This window comes from Caloenas nicobarica, chromosome 5 (genome assembly GCF_036013445.1).
Source record: "Caloenas nicobarica isolate bCalNic1 chromosome 5, bCalNic1.hap1, whole genome shotgun sequence".
Taxonomy (NCBI): Eukaryota; Metazoa; Chordata; class Aves; order Columbiformes; family Columbidae; genus Caloenas; species Caloenas nicobarica.
The window spans coordinates 67672843-67698493 of record NC_088249.1 but is presented as its reverse complement, the minus strand read 5'-3'; the positions used below and the strand labels follow the sequence as shown (position 1 = coordinate 67698493).

At 46.1% G+C, this 25651-nt stretch overlaps 2 protein-coding genes across 3 annotated transcripts; both read right to left on the bottom strand.

Moving 5' to 3' along the window:
• Window positions 1–874: 874 nt before the first annotated feature.
• On the bottom strand, window positions 875–15143 carry CDHR5 (cadherin related family member 5). Its single transcript, XM_065636912.1, has 15 exons — window positions 15060–15143; window positions 13921–14026; window positions 12791–12969; window positions 11859–11909; window positions 11463–11555; window positions 11239–11337; window positions 10531–10641; window positions 10015–10191; window positions 9808–9898; window positions 8293–8390; window positions 7888–8094; window positions 6767–6883; window positions 5934–6006; window positions 3944–4095; window positions 875–3087 (listed from the first exon to the last, which is right to left on the bottom strand). The coding sequence occupies exons 1-15, from the start codon at window positions 15141–15143 to the stop codon at window positions 2509–2511; spliced, it is 2217 nt and encodes a 738-aa protein (XP_065492984.1). The 3' UTR covers window positions 875–2508.
• LOC135988952 (glucagon family neuropeptides-like) lies at window positions 13966–24654 on the bottom strand. 2 transcript variants are annotated; one of them, XM_065635358.1, is made up of 7 exons: window positions 24571–24654; window positions 20268–20359; window positions 18796–18892; window positions 17964–18068; window positions 17632–17736; window positions 16716–16817; window positions 13966–15663 (listed from the first exon to the last, which is right to left on the bottom strand). In XM_065635358.1, the coding sequence occupies exons 2-7, from the start codon at window positions 20335–20337 to the stop codon at window positions 15552–15554; spliced, it is 591 nt and encodes a 196-aa protein (XP_065491430.1). In that variant the 5' UTR covers window positions 20338–20359; window positions 24571–24654; the 3' UTR covers window positions 13966–15551. The 2 variants fall into 2 exon arrangements, with proteins under 2 accessions (XP_065491430.1, XP_065491431.1); XM_065635359.1 differs by lacking the exon at window positions 24571–24654 and having other exon boundaries at window positions 18796–19495; window positions 20268–20312.
• Between the last annotated feature and the right edge of the window lie 997 nt (window positions 24655–25651).

Sequence of the window (25651 nt, the reverse complement as noted above, 5' to 3'; positions counted from 1 at the left end):
CTTAACAAACACAAACTTCTGGATATTTCCAGTACGAATATTGTAGGATAAAAGAAGGAAAACATGAAAGCTTGCGGGGGGACAGACTGAGCAGATGGTGCCGCAGAGGAAGGAACGGCCAACAGGTGAGCGGCACAGGGACGGGATTTCAATCTCGCGCCAGCCCGGGGAAGCCAGAGCACCAGCAGCTCACGAATTGCAGACTGAGAGTGCCTGGATTCAAATATTAATAGCACGCCAACACAAAAGGCTACAAGAGTGAGAAACACACCAATGAGAAAAAGATGAAGCACCAACAGATGAGTACAGATTGCAAATTGAGGGAGACCATAAATCAGTGTGCCAAGGCATGTGCCCTAAACCCAAACAATCCAGCAGCAGAGGGAAGACAGACTGACAACAGCATGCCAGCAGACAGGAAGAGATCACATACGGCACAGCAACGAGGGAAATGGAGCAGCAAGCCGGTGGCACATTCCTGGATCTTTAGCCAGAAGTGAAAAAAGCAAATGCCTGGAAGGGATCAGAGTAGAAATATTCCAGCTTTGCCCACCCATCAGCGACCCTCTTCTGAGTGCGGAGGGCAGGCTGGGCTCTACCCTTGCTGGTGACTAAAGGTGCTGGACTAGCAATTAGCAATTGCTGGACTAGCAATTAGCAATTGCTGGAGAGTTCTCTCAGTCCCATGGGAAATGTTTGCTGGAGATAACCCTAAGCTACCGGAGGAACTGCGCTTACATGGCAAACACACGGCACACTCCCCACCCTCCATAATCCGGCAAAGCGCACTTGTAATTTCTTGGCAAATAACGTTATTGCAGGAAGGAGGAAAGCTCTCCACGTCTCAGTCTCCACATTCAGCAAAAGTGCAATTCCCGAAGTCCACAGGGCAGGAGCAGCATTCCTCAGAGAAAGGAGAGCAGAACCGAGCACTAGCAACACTGGGACAGAGAGATGTACAGAAATAAAATATGGACCAAGAGGATAAAAGCCTCCTTGGAAATCATTTGTGCTTTGCTGTACATGCAGATCCAAGCAGCCATACTTTAGTTTCTCTCTCTCAAGGGTTTATATGGAGTAATGTCAGCAACGTGGAGATTGGTTTGTAGGGAAAAGGCAGGATTACTTATTGGTTTTGCTTCTCTACTGTAAGACTTATCTTGTTGCAATCCTGGGCTGTTGTGCTAAGCTGAGAAAGTCAGCTTTATGGTAGGGCCATAATTGAGGACAATATTGCTGAAAGATGAGGGAGGATTGAGGGAGGGGTCAGTGCTATCACTCCATTAAGTCAATCCAGAGGTCAGCAGGCTTTCAAGCTCAAACCTGGACTCATAAGCTGAGCAAAGCAGAGCTCACTTGCTCTCAGTGAATCGCCTCTGCTCTCAGAAGGGAGCTCAGCTCTAAGTGAAGCTTGAAAGATGGTATTTCACCAGCAAAAGAGCCTGATGGGCTCCCCATGAATGGAGAAAGATGGTATGCAAAGGGGTTGGCATCTGAGATGAGAGGAGCAGAGAAATGGTGGTGACGTCAGGCACGTGGAGGCAATGCTGACCTCCACCTTCAGCAGCAATAATAAAAGGGACACGTTGAGCCCTGCTGGAGGGAAACAATGGGAAACAATGTGCTGACCCCACATCTAGCACCCCTGGAATGATACCCATTGCTGCCAAAAGCCCAGAGAGCTGGAAATACCCCTGGCATTTTGCAGGCAGGTCCTGGTAGGAGCTCTTCTTTTCCCTGACAAAGACAGCTGACGAAGTACTGCAAAATTAGTGGGTTTATGACATAGAAAAATTGATGACAAGGTCCTTCAGTAAAGAACACGTGATCAGTCATTGCATACCAGTGATACAGGAAGAAGCAGTTCCTGAGCATGTAAACTCCTGGCTGCTGGCAGGACAAGGACCATGGTGGCACATACCAGCTGCTTGTGCTGGGAACACAGAGTTGGGCACAGCAGAGAGCAGAGCCAGGCCCTGAAGTGAGCTCCTGGATACAGCCGTATGAGCAACTGCAGGGTCAGGGTGACTCGTGCTGGCTTACACCCTGCAGCTGCCGTCAAACTGTGACACCCTAAAGGGAACAGCCAACAAGTCAGTGCTGGCTTATTTATCCACCAAGTAGAGATGAACACTGCGTTGTGTAACTAAATTGCTACCACGAGCTGGGCTAACTCCTTCAAAGTCAGTTCAGCTACATCTCTGCTGTACCTTGCAGCCAGTTTGGGAAATGTGATGTAAAGGGCCCCAGGGGGAACAGGCAGGAAGGTGGTGACATGGGACATGTGTTCTCCCCACCCAAAATCCTAAGTGATATTTCAGGGTCTTGCTAAAAGGTTGAATTAGCTGTAACCTCTTCCAGCTTTAATCGCTGTGTTCGGACAAGCAGAACAGGCAACCTCATCCTCCTGTATTCCAGTTTCCTTCCTGGGCAGAAAGATGGGCTTCATGTCAGCAAAGCAGCTGAGATTATCCCATTTTTGGGGCAGAGAGTACAGACCTGATTCTATTACAAGTTGTCATCCTCTGCCATTGCATCTGTGCAAGACTTGTTGACTATCCCTTCTGCAACCGGGAGGGATGAGCTTTCTGGGGCAAAGGACACTCCCAGCCCTCTGTGGTGACTATCATTGTCATAATCATCATCTTCCGCTTTCTCATTCTTCTCCAGGTCTTGGTCACTGTCATCATCACCATCTGCTGCATCTTCCTCAATCACTTCAACCCTCTCTCCATCATCTGGATCCACATCAGTCTTAAACCACACAGCTTTGTAGCCATCATCTGCCACACGCCTGTCCGTCTTGAGGATAGACTTCACTTCTTTCTCATGCTCAGTTTCTTCTTCCACTTCTTCCCCTTTCTCTTCCTGGTCAAAGATGATGGTGGAAGCTGTAGAAGCCTTTGGCAGGCTATCGATTTCTTCTACATGGGAAGAGGGCAAAGAAAGTGCTGGTTGCTCTAGCACGTGTGTCATCGACCGGACACTGCTGTTTTCTGACATCTCATGCTGTTTGGTGTTCACATATGGGTGTTCTTCTTGCTGGTAAGACTGGTTCTGGTAATCCCCAGAGATTTCCTTGGAGAACTACAGGAGAATAGACACCTTTGTGATTGTAATGCACGGAAAAGAAACAGGGAAGGGGGGAAAGGGGTGGCTGAAGTGGCTGACTCCCACTCAGAAAAGCTTCAGCTTGTTTTGCAGTTAGACATATTTGAAGCCCGGGAAAGCTACGGCTCCCTAGAACAGGGATTTTTTTTAATTGGCATTTTTTCAGATAAGCATCAGCGTGTTTTCCAGGAGTGCTGGGCACCAGTGATGCATACCGATTTGTACCCATCCCTTCAAGGCATTACTCTGGAGTGGGATTTCCCTCCCTCAGGGTGAAGGACTGTTGTTCTTCACCTGAGCTATGTGCTCTGGACTCGTGTGGCAGGCAGCGGAGTCTAAGCTCCTCACAGTCCCATCCTAAGGCAGAGACCAACATCTGCTCAGATGAATTACCCCCTAAACATCAAAAAGCCAGGGTTAATGGCTGCACTGCAGAAAACTGTCTAAGCCCAGGCTTTAGGACAGGATATGAAGGGACCTTTCTCTCCATTGAGGATGAACAGCAGTTTATACCACAGACACCTGTACAGAGACCACCTCTGGTATGTATCACATTCATCCAAGACTTCTTGCTCCATGGAGCTGTGGTCCTCTCCTTACCATGTCTGCTCGTTGCCTACCACACGTCTCCAGCCTCAGGGAGCAGAAAAGAACAACAGCAAGCAACATCAAAGCTATGCTACCTTTGCAAACGTTGTCTCAGGAGTGATTCATCACCTTAACACAAACACTTGTAGTATTTGGACAGCCCAACCATACTTTAAAACCTCCTCAGATCCCACTTTCAAACTCTAGGAAATTTTTTTGAGTCAGGTACAAACAAGGTACTTACCTTTTTCCTTATCAGGTATTTGACTGGTTTTCCATATCGTTTAAATATCATTACTCCAAGGAAGACCAAGGCAATTAATAGCAGTGCTGCTAATATACCACCTAAGATAGCCATATCCCGAGCAGTGTACCTCTTATCAGAGATGGTTACAACTACAAGAAAAACAACCAGTGTTACAAAGCCTAAAAATGGCAGCTATTTTAACACAACACTTCATTGTGGGAGAAGAATTTTTGAAGGGCAAAGAAGCATCTAGTGCTGCAGAATGTAACAGTGATACATTTAATGTCACAGAAGGCCATTTGTTTGCTGTTCTGAAAGCAGAGGTTTGGTGGGGTTTTGTGTGTGTGTGGTTTTGTTTGTTGGTTTGGTTTTTTGTTGGGGGGGGGGGGGTGTTTTTGTTTTGTTTTTTTAAGGTGACCACTCACAGACTATTATAACTTCCAATAACTTATATGAAGTGGAAATATCATCCATTTACAGGACAATGATTTTACCCCATGATTTAACTAAGCTCATGTATACGTGACTGTGTCAGGCCAGCAGATGTTACATGCAGTAAAGCTGGGCAAATCTTGTTCTTTCCCACTTCACCCATTTACACCAGCATGCAAAAATGAGGTATGTTTGTACATATGCGTGTGAAAACACAAATCTTCCTTTAATCTGAAATGCCACCTCTGAGACTGATGAGCACATTCAAACAGGAAATTAAAAAGCATAATAGGAAACAAAGCATTCAAAGGTCCCCCCTTTCCTGCCCTTTTTTGTTGCTTTGCACCAGCCTTCTCAGGAGCAGCTTATGCTTTCAGCCACCGGTCAGTGGAATCATATTTGTAAGGAGAATCAACGTTATAGTGGAAAGACTTCAACTTCCTCAGGGTTAATCAGCTTTGCTTGTTGTTGTCAGTGGGACTCTTTATTTTGTAGTGTAAATTAGTCTCTTTACAGTTTAATGATTAATGAAACAGTTTTGTTCTCCTGCTGACCTGTTTATGACAATGGACTTTGAGTATTCCCTCTGCATTTGATTGCGACTTCAGTTTATCATTAATACGTTCATGTCAGTGGATTTTTGCTTCTTAATCATGTCTCCTAGGGAGCCACAGCCCACAGAGCTGATGTGAAACTCCACCACCCTTGACTCCTGTGCGGCGCAATGTGCAGTGCCCTGTGAAAGCCAGCTCAGCTTGGCGGAACGACTCACCTTGATACCTGTGTGAGCTGGTACCCGTGTCTCAGGAACCAGAGGCCAATGTACAGTTACCACTTCCCAGAAGGAGAGTATATTAAAAATTACTCTGGTTTCTCCCTAGATATTGGAACACTCAGTAAAGTGCTCTCCAACCTGTTGCATGCACATGGAAGTGTAAGCTATTTTTATATAAACAAAGCCAAATGATAGCTGGAGGGTTTTGTATGTAGCCTCATGTCTATCTTATTTCTCATGGGTCATTTCTCCTGGAAAGACCTTAAAATCTTGCAGTATAAGAACTTGACCTGACCTGAGTAGAAAATGCCTTGGCTCATAAGGAAGCCTGGTTTTGTGGGGATGTGCCAATTTCTGTCTGCTCTGCGTAAGAAATGAAATAATGTTGCAGTTTTACCTGGTTTTGGCTAAAAAGGAGCAATGATGTACCAAGGTGCCAGGGCCACCCTCCTTTGCCATGGTAACACATCCTGGGTTATTCCTGACCCACAAAACAGCATGAAGTAACCCCAGGGTTAGCTTCGGAATAACAAGAAAAGACACTACAATACACAGCACAACTTTAAAGTCTCAGGAGTCTCTTTGAGCCATGTGGTGACCACATCATAAGGATGTTGTTTGAGTTTTTTCTCTCTTACGGCCACTGTAGGTATGGGGTTGGCCTCAGCCCAGGTCCACAGACTTCAGTGGGTGACCTGTCTTTGCCAGCTTGCCCACAGAAGTGGAGAGGGCTCCCCAGTCATCTCCACAAACCAGAAAATAAAGAAACACGCAGCCTACCTGTGGCACGGATGACCTCCACCATGATTACAGTGCTTGCCTCCTGCAGGCTCACCGTATCTTTTCCAACAGCCTATGTGAACATGAGGGGAAAAAAAAAAAAAGAGCTTAGGGACTTCCTAGACCTCCATCTCTCTCTCAAGGTACGTGGTGGACCTTTTGTGGACAAAGTACGTTGTCCATATCCTCACCACATCCTCACAATATCTCTGGTCATAGAGGAGGAAGAGCTCTGAAGAGTCCCTGTCCTGCGCCAGAACCAGGTACATATTTGTGTGCAGCTTTCCAGCACAGTGCTGTACATGGATAACGAGGTAGTGTGGGGCAGGCAGATGGACAAAGAGAACATCTAGCTTCTTAGAAAGTCTAAAGTTACTAACTGCTTCTTTTGACTTGAGCAAAAAAAGTACTGGATTTATCAAAGGATTTCCAAGTGTGGGGCTGTAGCCTTTTGAGCTGGGGTACAGGCCAGCAGTCATACCCTACCCTACCCACACCACCTCCTACCCACTTGCTCACTCTGCTTGTTTTGTTGATCAGAATCAGAGTGTGGGAGGGGGGCTCCTAAACTCTCCCCAGTTGACTTTTTGCTTGTCTCTAATGATATTTTCCACAGAATTGGAGAAAGAATTTTACAGCTAGCACCAGATATAGCCTGTATCATACACTTCATCTCCCTCCATCCCTATACATTTATGATACAAATGGTTGGGGCAAGGACTGTCCTTTCATTATATCCATTATCTAATGGGATTCCACCCTTGGTGCTTCTCTACTAGAACCTACCCATTCCTTCCACAGCCCTGGCAAGATAATGAAGAAAGTTGCCCTACCTCGATGGTTACAGTTCCCGGGGACTGTAGCATCACATTTGTCAGGATGAACCCATCTTTGGTTGCGATGAAATCTGTGCTGTTTTTTATGTAGTACTCAATGTTTGGGTTGATTTTCTGAAAAGCCAGAAGATTGAATGATTAAACCACACTGTTTGTGTTTTGCATGCATCTTTGTGACAACCCATTGGCAGGACTTGTCAAATACACCTGAAGCACAAGCAGGTAAATAGTGCAATAAATAAATCTGAACTGAGGAGGTGAGAAGGGCTGAACTCAAGTGGGTTCACCCTGTTGCTCAGAGTTCAAGAATGTATCCTAAAAGTGTTGCCTCCAGAAAAATCCCAAGTCTTACCAAGCTTGCATCGGTATCTTTAGTATTTGCCCAAGCAAAACACATCTACACAAGGGACCTTGTAAATTTGACCAGTTCTGCCTCTAACATAGTGCCAAAGGGGGATGTACATGGAGAATAATACTTGTGCTGAGGCCTGCACCATTTTTTCTGCTGTGTCTAGGCTCTTATTCCTCTACTAGGTCCCCACAGTCTTGTTATGGAAGCCTTGGCACCAATAAAACTAGCACTTTTGTCTTTACTTAATAGGGTGGGATGGGAATGGCTGGTCAGTCAATCTCTTCCCTTTCTTTCTCCCACTACATTGTTCAAGAACGGCTCTCTCAAAATGAGTCCTTGCTATGGACTGGCTCCTCGTCCCAGGCCAGCCCCCAAATACCTTTCTTTGACCTGGCAGAGAGAAGACACCTCTGCCTGGGATCCTGCCACCCCAAACTCTTCAAGGGAACACATCACCTGTCCTTAATTCAGAACTGGACCTGTTCACAGTATTTACTAATGCTGGGCTTCACCCGGCATGCAGTGGATCAGCCACCTACACAGAACTGGGTGGGACTGGCTGTTGGGAGGGAAGAGTTCAGCAGCTTCTCCACGTTACATCATACCATAAGTGGTTCTGATCTATGTGGAATTTCCATGGAAATATAATACAGGACACCGAAGGAAAATGTGTTTGCTTCTCCCCACCTCCCCTTCCTCATATTTTCTGATCCTGCTTTACGCCTGAAGCAGTGAGAAAGAACACAGTGCATTTTCAGTTTCTTACATCTGGGAAATCTTCATCCATTGCTGTTATCATCAGGGGGCTTGAAGGATCACCAGCTTGGAAGACAAAGCTTCTCGGGGCCAGACCAACAGATACTGTCCCATAGTAGATCCTGCTCTCAAAGTATGGTAGATAGTCACTTTTATTGATGACCTTAATCTCCACAGTGGCTACGGAGTATTTCTGTATGTTGTTGACCTGGGTGGCCTGGCAAGAAAAAGAGAGAGACAACGCTAGCCTTTTCCTGTTAGTGATGAGACATAAAAGGATAGGCCCTTCCAAAAGAAAGGGTGTAACTGAGTTAGTTTTAATTATTAATATAATTAACCAAGCATCACTTCAAGACTGCTGCTTCCTAGAAAGCCAGCTGTGCTGGATTGTTGTCTGCAATGTCATCAGACTTACCATGACTTGCAATAGGTACGAGTCTGGGGCAGTTGCTGCTTTGTTCATAGTTAGATTCCCTGTGTCTGCGTTCACTGAGAATACGTTGTCTGTATCCCCTAAAGAAAATGGAAAGACTATTCAGTCATCAGATACCTTCATAAAGTCATCCAGAGCTCATTGACTCATTTTTTCACATATTAGTGACAATATCCCAGGGCATAATGCTTCTTCTGCTGCTTGCTCTTGCCTGCCTGGTTGCTCCAAGGGCCAGGAGTGCTGGCCAGGGATTCAGAGGGACTCAACAGAAGAAAAGCATCAAGAAGATGTGTGTGAACCCAGGTAGGTGAGGTAGGACAGAAAGCTTTGCATTTCCAGTGCCTAGGCCCAGATATAACCGGCTTAAATTCTGCTAAATGCCTAGAGACTCTGGTGCAATTTGAGGACTGAAGGTGTCCACTCCCCTAACCTGAACCCAAAACCTAACTGAGCTCCAACTGCACTTCAGGAGAGATAAGGGAAGGATTATTCCTATTTTAAAGGCAAGAAACCAATCTACAAACAATAGCTGGGTGAGGATTCGTCTCAAATAGCTCCAGGCATCTAAAGGGAAGACATCTCTACCTGAGCTTGTTACCTATATCGTGAGGAGAAATTGGCATCTCAGTGCATGATTTATCCAACTTAACTGTGAACACTGGCCTCAACATGAGCTGCATTCGACTCTGGAAATGCTTATTTCTCTCTACTGACTACAAAAGGAGCCTGGACACAGAAACCTTCTTGTATTGATGTAAGGGTAGAAATCAGCTTCCTACATCTCTAATCTGTTTCAATCATAAAAAACATCTATGTTGGATATATGTTAAAATATAAGCAAAAATTTGTATTCTCTTGCTCACTCTGAGATGCTGTGGGCTGTATTTAGACAAAGAATCCCCAGTCTGGATTTCCCTATGGACTGTGGGGTAGGGAGGCCGCACTACATCCAAAATACCAGTGGAATTTAAGAAAACCTTTGAGTGAAATAAGTGGCCCAGTCAATGGTTGGGCCATCAGTTGACTGTATTCAAGTAATCTTTTTGAAATTAAGACAGGGCAGATTAGACAGTGGCAATGTGCTGGGGAATAAAAGCATAATTCTTGGCAATGTATGAAAATTATGCTGATGATGTGAGAATTTAAGTTCAGCTCCAAGACTGCATGAAAGTGTTGTGACCAGACTGGGCAAAAACACATTTAGAAGCTTAAAGATAAAACATGTCTCATCTCCCAGAAAAAACAAAGTCCTTGTGAAACAGTTTTCATGGAGGTTGGTTTATGGGACTGTAATTTTTTTTTTCCCTTTTCTTCTTCCTGTACAGTCTGTTTCTTCTACTTAATCCTCCAGGTTCTGTGGCCCTAGTTATGCTTCTGTGGCAGAAACAGAGGGGCAAATCCCCAGGCCCTCAAGTGCTGTTGAGGATATCTCCTCTTGGCAGGTAATGTAGGGGACATAAGCAATGCAGTTTGTGGAAGGTGACAACTTTTACTCACCACCAACAATACTGTACACGATTTTTTCATTTAAAGTGTAGTCAGGGTCAATAGCGTAGATAGGCCCTGGCTCTAGTTTGAGTGGTTCCGTCTGCAAGAACAAGGCAAATCATTACCTACCACACTACAGCACCGAATTACCACTTGCAGCATCTGGGTATTGTTTGAGAATAGCATCAAGGGTACACTTTGGTCATGCTTGCTTACCGACATCTCAGAGATATTGACTCTCCCGGTATAGGGGCTGCTGATGCAAATGCTTTTGTCCGTGTTAATGAAGGTACAGGGTAGGAACCAGGGTGGTTTGGTGTCAGCTTGTTCAATAAATATATTTATTGTTGCAGTAGCTGTGTTGGTGATGTCGTTACTGTCCACAGGCCTGTCCTGTACGCAAAGGCAAAGCATACTCATGAGATGCAAGTTTTATTGCCAAAAGAAGAACCCATGTGCAAAAGCCAGTGGCCCAAGGTATTTTAGTTGTTGTAACTCCATTCCGTCTAAGGCTTAGCAGTTTATGTGAGATTAGCTAAAGCAGTGAACTATCTCTTCCTGCTGGCAAAGGTGGACTGAACACACATCTGTCACTGTGTAATTATGGAGGATGAGAGGTTGCTCTGAATTCCCCCTCCCTCCTGCCATCCCAGAACTCTCCCATTCAGAATTACCCTTCAGGTAAGAGAGACTGGAACAAACAAGGTATTTGGTTCCTCCTAAAGAACTTACCCTTGCATACAAGACCAACGTTGTAAAGTTAAATTTCTCATAGTCCAATGCTTTTTGTAAATAAATTTCTGGGTTATTAACTCCTTTTATGGCAAAATAACCATCTGTGCCCTGCAAGGGGAAAAGGAAAAAGCCTATTAGCAGACTCAGTCACAGACCTGTTCAAAATACTGCTCATTGCTATGTTCAAGCAAATCCCTTAAGAGCAAATAAACTAAGGCACTAAACTGGGACCTGGGGAAAGCGGAATCTGCCTTTGGCTTTGCCAAAGACCTTTTCTGTGATCTTCGGCAGCTCACGTTATCCCCACTCTGCATGGGCACTGTTGGCAAACATGACAAGAACTCCTTCTTGCCCTATTCGACTCAGCGCAATTCGAACCCTGTGTGGGACAAAGGTCTCTCCTGATATGTTTACAGATCAACCCAACAAGACGTACCTGGATCATATGGCTCAGAATACCCTAGATGAAAGTTTAACCCTGTATAGTGTAATAAAAGCATGAACAGTAAAAGAATTCAATGCCTGCAATGCTGATTGCTCTGTTCTGCTAATCAAACCAACATTTGTGTTTTGCAAAAGCTGTGCCTCTTCCAGAACCCGTCACAGAACTAAATGCAATACAGTGACTTTGGCCTCAAAGTTGGTAAATTAAACACAAAGACTTCTCCAGAGCTATCATTTTTCCCCTCAAACAAAGACACTCACCGGCACTATTGTTGTGAGCTCATAAAAGATGGTGTCCAGGTCAGCATCACTAGCACTTAAATCTTCAAGGGGTACAATGGTTGCATTCACTTTTGTATCCTGCAACAAAGTTGCTAAGGTTATCCTCTCTGTGAAATGGGCTGAAGACTTCTCCTTGCCAACCCTTCCTCCGTCCCACAGCACCGGGTGACCCAGTGCCCTCTTCGCTTCCATAAAATACTTACTTCAGGAACAACTTCGGTGAGATTCGTTTGCTTAAACACTGGGCTGTTATCATTCACATTGACAATGGTCACAACAATTTCCAAATAATCGGTCTGCAGAAAGGGTGAAGTGAGAGAATCAAAGATAAAAATAAGACCATTAGGGGGTGATCCTGATTTGCGAAGTGAGCAGAGGGGATGGTGCATGGGGCTGGGGTTTGCAGCCAGCCCATCGTGTGGGTGGGTTGGGTTTGCTCCCACACACTCCCCATTCCCAGAGCCTTGGGCACTCTGACGGTGAGAGGAGTGCGTATGTCCGCAAAAAAAAGGACATCCCTTCATCCCCCAGTCTGTGGACTAGGAAGTGCTGCCCTTCAGTACCTTGTGACAGGGCTGAGCGTCTGCAAGAGCACTCACCTGCCCAGCACTGTTCCCACAAGTCAGGTACACCAGCAGCAAGGTGTCTTCCTGTACGTGAAAACAAAGAAACAGACATTGCAGAAGCAAGCCACAATGTACTAACTCTTTCTAAAATATATCAGACAAATATATGCATTGCTGAACCAGAAATGCTGCTAGACTTTATCTTGTTTTGAGGAATATCTAAGCTTTCCTTTACAGCCATCCATCGGCGCTGGAATCTTGTTTCTGATGGAGTCAAAGCACACTGATCTTCCAGCTTCTCTCCCTGTGATTCCCGTAACGCTGGCAGAGCTAATCGGCCATTTTCTTGGACTTTAGGTGATTTCAAACAGATTTCTTTTTAAATGGAACGAAACAGAAATGTACCATGCAGCAAGTACAGCGTTACCTTCAGGGTGTTAATTCTGTTGTTCTTTGCTCAAATAAATGTGGGTTTTTACATTACGGAAAAGGCAGCTTAAGGATGCTTGTGGCTGTGTACAGAGTGCTGCAGGAAAGTAAAAGAATTTAGTAGCAACCTAACTGAACACACTGGCCTTTTATAATGCCTTTGTGCTTCATACAACATCACCTTACTGCTCAGAGGTCTGTTTTCTACAAGCAAACAGGGATCATTTTACATGAGTCCTGGAGAGCTCTGAACACTACAGTTGTCACATTTTCAGTTTTATAACCTTCACTTGCTTTAATTCATACAGAAGCATTGAAGGAAGGTGACAGCAGGCATACCATGCATCCCCCTCCTGCCTAAGCTCTGCTTGTGAAAGGGCTGAACTCCCAAGCAGTGAACTCAAACCCAACTGAAATAGGTTTAAAATCCTTTAGAAACGGGTTACAAATCCCTGGAAGTCCAAAAACCAGGTTGAAACTCATTGCATCCCAGCACTACCCATCTCATCCTTACAGCCTGCCCACCCATGGCTTACCTCATAGTCCACACTTTGGCTCAGCTGCAGCTCAGACCCCTGTATAGTGAAAAAACTGGCATCGGGAGAAGTAGGATCAATCATTACAGTGAAGCCTGGTTCCACATGGATAGTGGTCACCACGTAGCCAGGAGGGTTATTTTCATCAACAGACGGTTTGTCATCAGCGACCGAACATCCTGGGAAACACACAAATGAGACAAAATTGCCCAGGGATTCACATCGTGACAGTGTTGGGTGAGATGCGCGACCCGAGACCTCTCTGGTTACCACTGGAGAGAAAGTCGTTGATCAAAGCCACCTCGGATTAAAAGCGCAAACATCTCCCATCTATAATGGTGCAACCTGCTGCCGTGGGGGTTATTCCTGGGTGGTCACAGCTCTCCTGCAAGAGCTTACCTTGTTGCTGTGCTGAAACCTGTGTTAGGAAGGGCAGCAGAAAGAGAACAAAACTGACGAGCCAGCGAGAAACAGCCATGGTGAGTTGCCAGTGTGTGAAAAAAAATCCCTGTTTCTGATTAAGCTGATCCTCGTCTCTCCCTGTTCCTCCCAGTGCTGTCTTCTGTGTTCACTGCTTCATGAAGGCAAGAACCATTGGCTGGCTGGAGTGGATTGCTGCAGTTCAACCTTTGCCTCTTCGTCTCATTGGATGACTTATTGAAAGGTATTTACCAGTCACGGAACAAGATAACACGTAAATTCCTGTTTCTACTTTGTTCCTGTGTCTTTCCTATCCTAAACTCTCTGTAGCAACAAGGATATACTTGAAACATTTCGGAATTCAGACTTAAGTCCCCTGAGATGAGCATGAAGGAGGACAAGGGCTGACACGTGGGAAGCCTCTCCCAGTGGGGAGGAAGTGGGCAAATTTGTGTTTCTGATGTACCAGAGATAGGGGCTGTTTTGGTCAGGTTGTTTCCTGGAAAAAGTCTTAATGATGCTACTATACCCCTTCTAGCTTGTTTGTTTTAGTCAGGCTTTTTCTACATGGCCCACATTCCCTTTCATAACAGGTTTTGCTCTCCAGCCCATGACTTCTGGTTTCTCTCTTCTAGTTAACAGTCTATCATATTGCTCCTGAGAAACAGATTTAGAAAAAAAAAAAAAAAGCCGTCTCTCAAATGTCTTACCTTCATTTCTGGGAAAGGCAAAGGTTTCAGTGAAGACAAAGCCACTGTAGCTGTTCTTTTGTTCGGTTGGTAAAGGAAGGAACCAGACCCTGTGTAAATCCCTGGGCTGAGATAATCAGTTATGTTTCTGAGAAAATCTTGTTATTCCCAGCCACCCTACAGCACCCTTGCAAGGTGAGCAGAGTGGATCCAGAGACAGCAGCTGGGCTCAGCTGCAGCCCGGTAGCTTTGTAGGGACAATGCACATCCCCTTCTACCAGTTGCCAGCTCTTTGTAGGGATGCTCCCCAAAATCTCCAGCCAGGCTCCAATTATTTCCATCTCAGCAGCTTCCCAAAGCCTCAGTGGCATGCTATTCTGCTGTCTTGTCCTGTCTTTTTCTGAGTAAATTTTTCCAAGCCAAACATCATGTGGCAAGGCACTTGGCCACTCATGCAAAGAAATATCATTGTCTTCAACTTGCCTGTTGTGTAGGAGGGGAAAAGGAAGAGCTGCTCTCCCTGCTCCTTTTAAAATCCCAATTGATTTCAGAAAGCTCTCAGGTGCTGCATGTTAGCCAGGTGGCCATTAGTGGCTTGACAAAACACAGGCTGTCAACACTCCTTCCAAAAGTCCTCCAAGAGCTCTTTTTCCTAGCAGAGATTTCTTAGGCACCAAAATAAACAAATTCCAAGGTCTGTCAGAACAGCACTCCAGCATCACAGTAAGGGAACGGGTGCTTAGATGAACATTTGAGAGCAACTAGCTTCTTTGCAGACATCAGGTACATCATAAATGGTGAAAACTGATGGTGCAGGATGGACTGAGCAGTTCTGTGGCAGGCACACATGGCTGCAGCTGAAGAGGCTTATTTTAGATCAAAATCTGTTGGTTTTACAGCAAAGGTGGAGTTGCTGTTCTATCAGATGAGGGAATCTACCAGGCAGCATGGTGAAGGGCTAACACGTACACCTCATTAAATTCCTGCTAGTGGAGCTTTGTCTTTAGTGGCCATGAGAAAGCTGGGCCAGTAAATACAGGGGCAGAATGGAGGGGAAACAATATTTACAGTGTGTATCTATGTTGAGTAGCTCTCAGTACGTTCCTTCACAATAAAATCTAGCACCTGGCTAAGTTTCTGCTAAATGGAGGCCCTGATACTGGCGTCTTTGTCCGGTTGGATTGCGAGCGTCCTGAGTCCCAGCCATGGAAGATGTGGCCAAGGACTCCAGCTGGTCCCAACATCCCATCATGCAAGGGAAGCCTGGAAAACAGTTTCCTTCCCAGTGCTGCATTCCTAATGGTCCAACTCCTTGTAATGGTACCACCCTTATTACTGTTTCCCAAGAGCAGCCAAGGCACAGGCGTAACTAACAAATCTTTATTTGACTTCAGAAGCAGGCAGCCACATGCTACCACAAAGTGGAAGTGATGTGCTTCATTCAGGCTCCATCTACTGACAGCAGTTCACACTGATAAATATTTCACTCTTGATGATCTAAGAGGTTTTATTAGGGTTTGGCTGCTTTCCAGATTTTTTTTGATTTGCTGACCTCAAGGGCTTTTCCTAAGCAAATTCAATAGCTTCCCTGTTTATTTTCAAAGCTATATACATGCAAAGCTGTCTCTTTGGCTGCTTCTTTCCCTTCACATTCAGTTGAAACTGTCTGTATCTTCTTTCACATCTGCAACCAGTTGCTTAGTGATGGGACAAACGTACTGGCTGGTAATCAAAGCAGCTTCCCTGGCATCGCTGTCCGAATGGCTGTTGGAAGGGAAAAAATGAGGGATAGTTTGTTATTCCTGGGGGCACGGGCTGCAGGAAGTGTGACAAGGCCACCTTGTACAATTCAAAGATGACTCCAAGGAGCAGATGTACAATACAGGGACACAGATCCTGACCACCTGCAGCCAGGCACCCCACAAATGCACAAGCAAGGCCATTGGTGTTATCGTCCCGTTTATTCCAGGCAATGGGGACAAGAGGTACTAAGGGCCAACTTACTCCACCTAATGCTAGTGATTTAAAAGTGAGATGTCTAATTGAAAGTCGTTGGTCACTAGGAAGAGAAAGTGTCCAGATGGTGGGACAGCCCATATTGAGGTGTGTGCTTGAATCAATAACTGAATCAAGACAGTGTAGCAAAGACTTTCTATTTTAATTATTAGATAAGTTTTCTGAATGGGGTGAACAATTGTTTCAGTCCAGAATAACAACCCTATGATTAGAAAAAGATATCATTTAATTTCCCTGGCTTTTATTATTTTTAATAACTGGCTTTTATATGGCAGTTCTTAGCCGTAAATCTCAATGCCAGCTTTGCTTTAGGTAAGGCAAAACTGAGTGCCAGGTGGGCTTGGCTCATAGAAATAGAGATTACCATGAACACATGCAAGGAAATCGATTGAGATTGCACACGGTCGCGCGCTACCTTGCATTTAGGCTAAAGCATTTGATTTTCTAGCTCTGCAAACCACCCCTGGGAGTGTGGTTGCTGGCAGAGTGACAGGAGGTACAAAACTGTGTGATGGAGGGCTGCAATTCAGCAATCACAGTCCCTGAGACAGTGCCTCACGAGCTGATGAGGAATGAGGCAGAAGTGATTTTAAAATATGGACAATTTAACAAATCTTCTACTCTTGCCCTTTTTGAGGATATTTTCGAGAGTATCAGCTGAGCCCTTCTGATCTGCTGCACTACATCAGAGTTCTGCGCTTGGGGCAAAAATTAAGCATTTACAAGTTACTAAAAGTCTTCTTTTGACTTCAATACTGTGATGATCAGGGCCATAGAAATGACAAATCTGTCCCGCCTACCTGATGTTTAGAAAGCTCCGGTACAACCACATAAAGCAAAGTTCCTCATGGCTGTTTTCTCCCTCTCTCCCCTGCACATCTGTGTTGACTGGGCCTGGAGGGCTGGTTTAGATCAAGAAAATTAATAATAATTTTAAAACCCCAAATAGTGTAACCATCACAGCTGTAAAGCAGCGCTGCTGTCTGGAGGGCAGGTTCACCCCTCCACCAACCTTCCCCATGGTCTGTGCCCTGTTAACCTGCCAACTGGCATCATGCAAAACCAGAAAGAAGTATCCCCCTCAAATCAGGCTCAGATGCTTTTTTGGCTGGCAAAGAGACAGGTTTTAATATGCACTTGCACTTTTCCTTATTACCCAGTACTGGCGTGTCCTTCCGCCCTTTCTCCAGCATTTGGAAATTAAAAATCTGCTGCATCTGCCAGGATTTTGTCAGTACTGCATGCTCCAGAAACTATCAAAGCACCCTGAACAGATGGGAAGGAATCAATGTGCTATGTCTCTGCCTTGAAGAAAGGACCAAGCTTGAAGGAAACCTCTTCAGGCAAGGTTATCCCTTCATAACGTACCAGCAGCAAGGGCAGCAGCAGTTGTGAGCTGTGTCACAGTGCACCACATATTAAACTGATGATAAGCTCATATACGTGGCTTCAGTGGGAGCCAGTGGCCCCGTATTTCAGCTGGAAGAAAGACCCTATATTGGCCACATATATAATTACGTCTGAAGTCTGCCCAGTTGGCAGCCAGAGCCATGGGTGGGGACAACAAAACCCAGAGGTCTGCCTCATTCTGCTACACAGCCCATTTATCTACAAACATTTGTAGATAATCATCCTTTCCTTGGAGCTGAGACCTGCCTCCCTGCAGCCCACATGGCCCAAGCTGCCTTCCTGTTCCCCAGGAAGCAGAGCTCTTACCTGCGCTTGCGGCCCATGAGATTTTGAATGAACTTCTGAACCTGAGCATTTCCTCTCATCTTGCTGTACTCACTGGTAAACAGTCCATCCGAGTGCCTCTGGGACCTGCGTTGGGGAAAATACAACACCACGGCTGCTCCTTCCACCAAGGAGCCCTGTGTCCCTCTCCTCCTCTCTCCTTTCATCTTGGGCATCTTCTGGGTGAGGCCAGTGCTCAGGCCGACTCTGGAGCCGCAGACAGCTCAGCCCCATGGGCACCCCCTCATTGCTGGGACCCCGTCTCCTACTGGAGACTTCCGTGGCCCGGAAGGATGGGTTTGGCTGGTCCTTACCTCTCCTTGAGGCCCACCAGGTGTCTGACTAGCTGCTGCACGTAGGCGTTGCCATTCATTTTGCTGAGCTCACTGTGGAAAAGCCCATCAGCGTGTCTCTCGGTCCTGGGAGGTTGGAAGAGGAAAAAGAGCTGAAAAGGTGTGGTTTTAAATCCAGAGAATAACGGACATTTAAAACTGCTCCCTCTAGGAAAGAGGGTCCCAAAGATTGGCAAGAATTTCTGCCAATTTGACAAAGTTTCACAAAAAATAAAGGACAAATCTTGTAGGAGTTTAAAAGAAGTATCTTCATTAACCATCCCACAGATAAACTACCTGCACTCACTTCTTGCTAATCACCTGTCCTCTTCCAGCCCAGGTCCTGTAGTCTCTCTGTGCTTTAATTGCCCCTTCACAAGTGAGAGGAGAGACAACCCTGTGCCAAATTCTTATATACAAGATTGTGAACTGATGCACTTACAAGATTTACTAATTTTGGTTATGTTTTCGTGGGACTAGGCTACTTCAAACAGAAACTTCCACCTCTATCAGCCTGTACAAGTACCTAGTGGGAAAACAGACTCGAGAGTGTCTTTTTTACTGTACTTTGATCTGTTCGGGGTCCTGATTCTTTTCCTGAATTAAGTCAAATCAATGTTTCCCTTCTTAAGCAAGAAAAATGTTTACAATGTTTGCACTCATGTAACTAAATCAATTTAGGGAAGAAAAAAAATCCAACAGCCAAGCAGGTGCAAGTTCTGGAAGGAAGATAAAAGGCTAACTTCATAGCTCACTGGCTCTTTGAACAAAAAGCCACAGAGAAAAAGGGAGCAGAGGCACAAGCAATGCTTACCTCTCCTGGGACGGAAGAGATGCAGAGAAGTGTGACAGGACAATCACGGGAATAATTAGTTGCCACACACGAGTCATCAGGGAAACCATGTTCTCTCCTGAATTAAAGCACAAGGTTTTATGAACAGCAGAAAAAACTGCTTTGGTCCTTGTCTAGTACAGTTCACGTGCCACACAGAAGACAGGGCTATATAAATATCGCCACTATGACTAAATTAGGCAGGAATCCCTGCTAGCAAAAATAGTGCTGTTTTTTTTTTAATACAAAAGATGAACATTTCAAATTATTCATGTTGCCAGTTAGCTGGAAGTTGTTTGTAGGTGTTATGCCACCGCCACATTGCAGTCCCAGAACATGGGGCTGAGGTTGGCTGTGCCACATGAGGTTTGTGCTGCAGTTTTGCTGTGAGTCAGTATAATATGCCTTGAATACACAGGGAGGTATCGTGGAGTTAATCCATCAGTGGCAAAACCCCATTCTACTGTAAGTGTCTGAGAGCTGAGCCTTCAGGGAGAGGATTTAAAGCACCCATGGAAACATCCCACACAGACCGTTATTAGGTTAGCTAGAGGATGCCCAGGAGAAATCTCTTTGGGTTTTTTTCAGACCAAAAAGATAGCATGTACCAAATAAAAGTTCATCTGCACACAGGGGAAGAGAAGGGCTCTTGTGTGTGCCAATATCTGCCTATCCTCTAATCCTTCAAGAAGGAAAAAAGAAATACCACACATTTTCAGTAGCAGCAGAACTTCGTATTTTGTTTTCTTACTGAAACAGAAGAGAAAAGCACATTCTGTTTATCACAGGCCATTGCATGTTTTCCCTTTTGTTTCCAGGCTCTTTTTGCAGCCCTGTGCCTGTAGAGATGTGTATGAGCCTTTATAAGAGGGTGCTCACATTTCCCAAGGATTATGCAGCAGCCATATCTGTAATTTATAATATACCTGCCTTCCTCCTGCAAAGAAGCAAACCTTGCTTCCTTACTTGCTGTCCTGGAAACTCTCAGATAGTACTTGCTAACCCGAAATCAAAGTCCTCCCACTTTGGTTTTATTTTCGTCTGAAACTAGACAGTACAAAAAGCTCTAAAGGACTGCCGGAGTTTCCTGAACACTTTCTAGCCGCCCTTCTGGGACTGTTTGCTGCTCTAGAGATACTGCAAGATGAGAAGAGGCAGGAGTAGCAAGGTGCACCTTCTTGCTCCTGCCCATCCATTGTACTCTACCTAAAGCTAAAGACCATGTATTTCTGGAAGCTTTCTGGTCCAGCTGCTGTTTAGGCTCCATTTTTTCCTCTGGCTGCTCCAGAGGAGGAAAACCCCATGTATTGGCAGCAATGCTGTTCAGGAGGTGGATGGCCTCATGGCAACGGCTCAGCAAAGCATCACAGAAGCCTGAAATCCACCACCCAAAATTCAAAAGGGGGGAGAAGGCAGCCCCTCCAGCCCAACGGTGTCGGCACAGCGGTACTCACCAAGGCGTGCTCGCTCCAGGCTCTCCGCTGTCTCACGGCTGCGGTGCACCGCTGGCCCACTCCTCTCCATGCACCCCTATAAATCTGCAGCCCTTATCAGAGGCAATTATTTGGGTAAAGATATGAACATGGGTAATCACAATTAACAGCAAATAATGCATCCAGGCTGGAATGTCCTTTTAATTACTCTCTAAAGCACACCACGTCATTCACAGCAGTTCAAGGGACTGTATTTCTGCTGATGGGTAATAATTCCTGCTTCTGTCTACAATGACAGTAATTTGTTGGGCAAACATCCCTGTACCAAATGATTGATTATGATTGTCATCATTATCTCTCCTCCTGGCTTTACTTACCTCTTTATAGGATCTTAATCTTCTGTTCTTTTCTTTTAATTCTGGCTTAGACTTTGTTTGCCAGGAAGAGTCGGTGAGTGTATGTGTGTACCTGCGATCTGGCTAAACAACATGCCACATTTTAGCACAAACGTTGTCTGACCAGTAGGACAAGGGCTGACTTTTGCATGAGGGGACATCACCTTTCAAGCTTTGGTTTCACAGCCATGGCTGGGAAAGGTCTGCTGAGAACAGGCTGTATCATAGCTTCAAAGAAAGAAGTATACTTACATATATATCCTGGCTGTATTCCCTGCCTTTGCTGGGGTTTGGAGCTGGTTGCTCTCAAATACCACTACTAAAGGTGACATGGAAATGGAGGGAGAAAATAGGATGATGCCCTTTCTCCCCTTCTTTATGTTGTATGAAGTAACTTGGAAGGATTAATCGTTCTAAATAAATCTTATCTTCCAACTGGAGAAATAGGGGCTATATTACATGTCTTCTTGTCTACCCATCTTTTTTTTTTTTTGGAAAAGCAGAGGGTGTCACCATCCCTAGAGGGCTGGGAAGGACCTGATTTTCCCCATCGTCTTTCCCTTTGAGGAATAACCCACCAACTGGTGAGCAGGAAGCCTCAGCACTACCTTTGCAAATACTCGGTGGGTCTGAAATGCCCCCAGGCTCTTCGGGAAACTCAGTTTGCTGTGGGAATCCAAAGGGCTCTAGGTGGGGCACACAGGAGAGGTCGCGATGAAGGGGTGGCCCCATGATGGCAGCAGAGAGTGAGTGACAGGGGAGGAAAAGCTTCTGGGGACTGGAAGAACATGAAATAACAGGATTTATCTACTTTAGCAAAAAAAAAAAGGGGGGGGGGCGGGGTTGCCTTGCAGCAACGGCGGCAGAGAGTGAAAAGGTGATGGGGTAGAAAAGTGCGTGGCCGTGCCCAGCTCTGCTGCAACATAACGCAGGGGACAACCACAGGCTTGAGCTTAAACGCAGCTCCGGGGGCTCCTGATGAGGAAATTCAGGATCATGCCAGGAAACTCAAAAGCTTTTGCAAGCTGAAATGTATGCCTGAATAAACTGGAGCCCAAATCAAATCCCCAGTCCCGAAACAACATCTGATTCTCCTTTAACCAGAATTAACATTAAATTCTCATCAGGAGACATTATGGAAACAGGAGTGATAAAAAATACTGCTTAGCAATATCAGCTAAATGGAGCTTTGTGAATTTGCACCTTGCTTTTCCCATTCTCCATTCGTGTGAGCATTCAAAGTGGGAGCGGAGATTCCCCTTGCCTGCAGCTAGAAGGCACAAAGCGTGATTAAATCATCCATTAATCACTGTAATCTAACCCATCATCTCTGTGCAGCATCATTGCAGAGAAAAGCTCCCGGTCATTGACTCTAAGAATGACAAAGGAAATTACTGTCCTGGTCTGATCCCTGCTCCTTGCACGGCTGCAAGAAGTCAGGGCTGAACTGATCCTTGCTGCCAGCTGCCAGAGGCGTACCTGTTCATTTACGGGACATACCACCGTGTTTACAGGACGTACAGCAAAATGCTGCAAACAGGTAACACCAAGGAGCGCTGCGGCCATGTATCAACACTCCTTGGGAAGGGCAGGGAGAGACGCCCCAGGGCAGGAGGAGAAGGGCTCTGTGAGCCTGGGGGCCAGGCAGGAGGTGACCTGCCCTGAGGACACTGCCAGGTGTAAAGCCACCAGGATCTTTGTGCAGGCACGTGTGCTTAGGCTTGACAGCAACTGCTGTGCAGCGTGGAGAAACCCGTGGTGAGCTGCCTTAAGTAAATCCATTGCCACGGGTGCAATGGCTATTCACGGCAGCCACGCTGCTGGCTGGAGACACCCTCGTGCATGGGGGTGAGCAAAGGTTATGAAACAGAGTGGCCATCCCCGCTTCAACACCAAGGCTCTGAATTAAAGGGTACCTGACGGCTACTGCACACAAGCCGAGCCATCCCAAAGGCATTAAAGGTGTGAGTGGCACAGAGTAAGGTCTTTTTTCTCCTCTTTACACTGGAAGGAAGGGGTCACCAAACCAGCGGTGTGAAATGCAGCATCTTATAACTATGCTAAATGTATTAGCCCCAGATTTGGCAATATTTAAGGAGAGCACAAGAGCCTGGCCTTTTTCTATGTTGGACAAGAAGACACAAGAAACTGCATTTTGAAAGAGAGGGTTTCATCATAAAACTAGGTATCCTGACCCCACAGCACAAGAAGGATGCACGCAGACTCAAAATCAGCACAGCGAGCTCTAGGGCTCATTCTGAGCTTTGAAGGGAAGACATTGCCATTCATACTTCAAAGAAATTGATACAGAAGATCAGAAAAGGCGTTCTGCCTGGAGCTGCAGGGTGGATGCATTCAGACTCCATCTCTAGAGACCTTCAAGAATAGGCTGGAGAAATGCTGCTACAGTGTCATGTGGACATTGTTGCTCCTACCTGGGACCAGAAAAGCCCATCCAGCCTTTGAGGTTGCTGTTTATCTAGGGCAACAAGGTAAAATTCCTTGCCAACTTGGCCACAGTCCAGACCCCAGCTGTGTTACTGCAGCAACTCAGGATCTGCTGAGGCTGCTCTTCTTCATGGAGACACATGGCCAAAATGCACATCCTAAAAAAAAAGCTCCTACAGCCTCTGCACCGCTCTCTTTGAGGCCCGTGGCTTTGAGACAGCAAAGTGCAGAAGGGTCAAGACAGGCTGAGAAGGTTGGGGAAGGACCATCTCATCCACCACACATGCCCAGCAATGGTGTCGCAGTCCTGCAGAAGCTGTCTAGGCACCGCTGACCTTCGAGGAGCCCAGGCACAGCCTGTGACCCCATCCAGTGATGGTACGGGAGTTTATTGAGGTCAGATGGTACTAGGAACTGCATGGTTAAATCCTTCCTGCGTAAAAGTAAAATACCCTCTAATCAGCTTATGGGGCATTCAGGAACTTAGACCTCTCCCATTCTTTTTTTCTTTCTTAACATGTATGTGTGTGAGTCCACGTGTATAGTGGGGATTTTCTCTGCACATTTGCAGGTGAGCCTTCCCATGCCACGGAGCTGACCATGACACTGCTATCTACTGAGAGCAGACTGGAGTAGCTTTCTTGCACCTCTCCCAGGTCTGTAAGAGAAAGGACCCTAATTGGAATAAGGGGATTGGAGGATTTAGCCTTCTAAATACTCCTTTCTTGGACAGGATGGTTTCAGGAGTGGTTTTAATCTTTACCACCTGATCTTGTAGTTTTGGCTGAAAAAGGGAAGAGTGGGATGCGAGGAAGGGGTGAGCAGGGGCAGCTGTCGGTGGGCATGGGAGAGGAAGGGAGAAGGAAAATCACAGTCCCATATGGCTGTGGGACTGCAGAAAAACACCTACCTCACTCCCAAGCCCCAGGGTGGACTGAGTTATTATTCCCAAACCCTGAACAGGGTAGGGAGCAATCCTTGTCTTGGAATAAACCCAGTGTGACAGAAACACGTCAGTCTCTCTTGGTCCCTTTTGGAGATTTGTGCTTAAAGCAATGCACAAAATGGGGAAAAGCCATGTTTATTCTCTGTTTTGCTGGCTTCCCAGTGCCTCTGTGTGTGTGAATGGGCTATATCACTCTATAAGGCTCACGCTGTGAGGAGGGAGTACACATCTCCCTATGCCCGGTACGACAAACTTTTTAAAGACTTGTAAAGACAAGCTGCCACCCCCATCAATCGCTTGCTGGTTTTTTACACCCTGTGGGCCTTCCTCCAAATCCCCTTCGAGAACCACCAAAGCAAGAGCACTCTGCCTGTCTCCAGGTAGTCCACAGTGTGGGATGTAGGGATGGGACAACACCTACCACTGCAGGGGCATGATGGGACAGGACTGGATGGCTTCCTCCCCAGGGCTGCTCCGGCCAGCCTTGCCCTCCTGGCCCAGCATCGCTCTCTGCCCCGCTGGAAGTACCTCATACCTTGGACGGAGGAGCTCCGAGTGCCGTCTCTCCAGCGCAGAGCTGTGCACTAATGCTCCCCATGTGTCTGGCCTTATCACAGCTCTAATTGGCATCAGCGTCCGTAATCTCAGCCTCCAGCTGTTTGCTGTGTCTGGGGAAGAGGAGAAAGCACTTCAGGGAATTAATTTTAATTATAAGTACGATATGCTCTGTGTCCTGGCTGGCAGGCAGGCTTGGCCCAGCTGTTCCAGATGTGCAGTGCCAGCAATGAGCACAGCAGCTCCTGACAGCTACGCAGCTGCCTGGGCTTCGTTTCAGCTGCATCCCTCTTTGGCCTTTGTCAGGGACCTGGAAGGACGTGCCTTCCAGGTGAACAAGAACAGGCTTTGGGATGGCGAGGGTGGAAGGAGGCGCACTCCCAGGTGCTCGCTGCTCGCAGACATGCCTCTCCCTGCATGTGCGGCCTTGCGCTTCTCCCCAGGAGGTTTTTCATAACAAGTGACTCTAATAAGCTCACTGATGTTTTAAAATCAGCAGGGGCTCTTGAAGTATATTAATTTGATCTGCCCTACGACACAAACCCTTGTATCTCACCAGGCTACCCCTGTGTGAGATCAATTATGTGGCTTAGTCTGAAACCGGGCATCCACAAAAACATCTAGCTTTGACTCTAAGCTAACAGAGGCGGAAAATCCAGCCATTTTATCTGTAGTTTCATCCCCACAGGTAATCACCGTTAAAAATGCATGAGTTTTTACATCTTACATGGATTTATCCTAACTTGCCAGAATGTTAAATGTCAAAAGATCTATTAAGTGTGCACATAAATCCCTGCACCTTATTAGAGGGAGACTCAGAGAGCCTGGAAAGCCAAGAGAGCTGTGCCATCCCCGTCCCGCTCCTGCAAAGGTTAACCTGCAAGGCAGGACACTGCCGCTGACTCTTTTCTCGGAAATGTATTACAAGCAGATTGTAAAGCAGGACAGCTTTGCTGCAGATGATACTTTCACAGAGAATTGCTCAGCTAAATATGTCAAATAAAAGGAACAGGATTGGCCTTAAAAGCTCTTTATTTCCTCCCTTTGTTCTGAACCTGAAG

What these genes read in the sequence shown, in the direction of transcription:
- CDHR5 (XM_065636912.1), bottom strand. Translation starts at nt 15,143, where the DNA reads ATGTTGGGACCAGCTGGAGTCCTTGGCCACATCTTCCATGGCTGGGAC. An exon ending in GTGGGAACAGTGCTGGGCAG is followed by an intron (nt 11,556 to 11,858) that starts GTGAGTGCTCTT and finishes CCCTTTCTGCAG; the next exon opens with ACCGATTATTTGGAAATTGT. An exon ending in CGGGAACTGTAACCATCGAG is followed by an intron (nt 6,007 to 6,766) that starts GTAGGGCAACTT and finishes ATGTTCACATAG; the next exon opens with GCTGTTGGAAAAGATACGGT.
- LOC135988952 (XM_065635358.1), bottom strand. Translation starts at nt 20,337, where the DNA reads ATGGAGAGGAGTGGGCCAGCGGTGCACCGCAGCCGTGAGACAGCGGAG. An exon ending in TCTCTTCCGTCCCAGGAGAG is followed by an intron (nt 18,069 to 18,795) that starts GTAAGCATTGCT and finishes CCAACCTCCCAG; the next exon opens with GACCGAGAGACACGCTGATG. An exon ending in CTCATGGGCCGCAAGCGCAG is followed by an intron (nt 16,818 to 17,631) that starts GTAAGAGCTCTG and finishes GATCTAAACCAG; the next exon opens with CCCTCCAGGCCCAGTCAACA.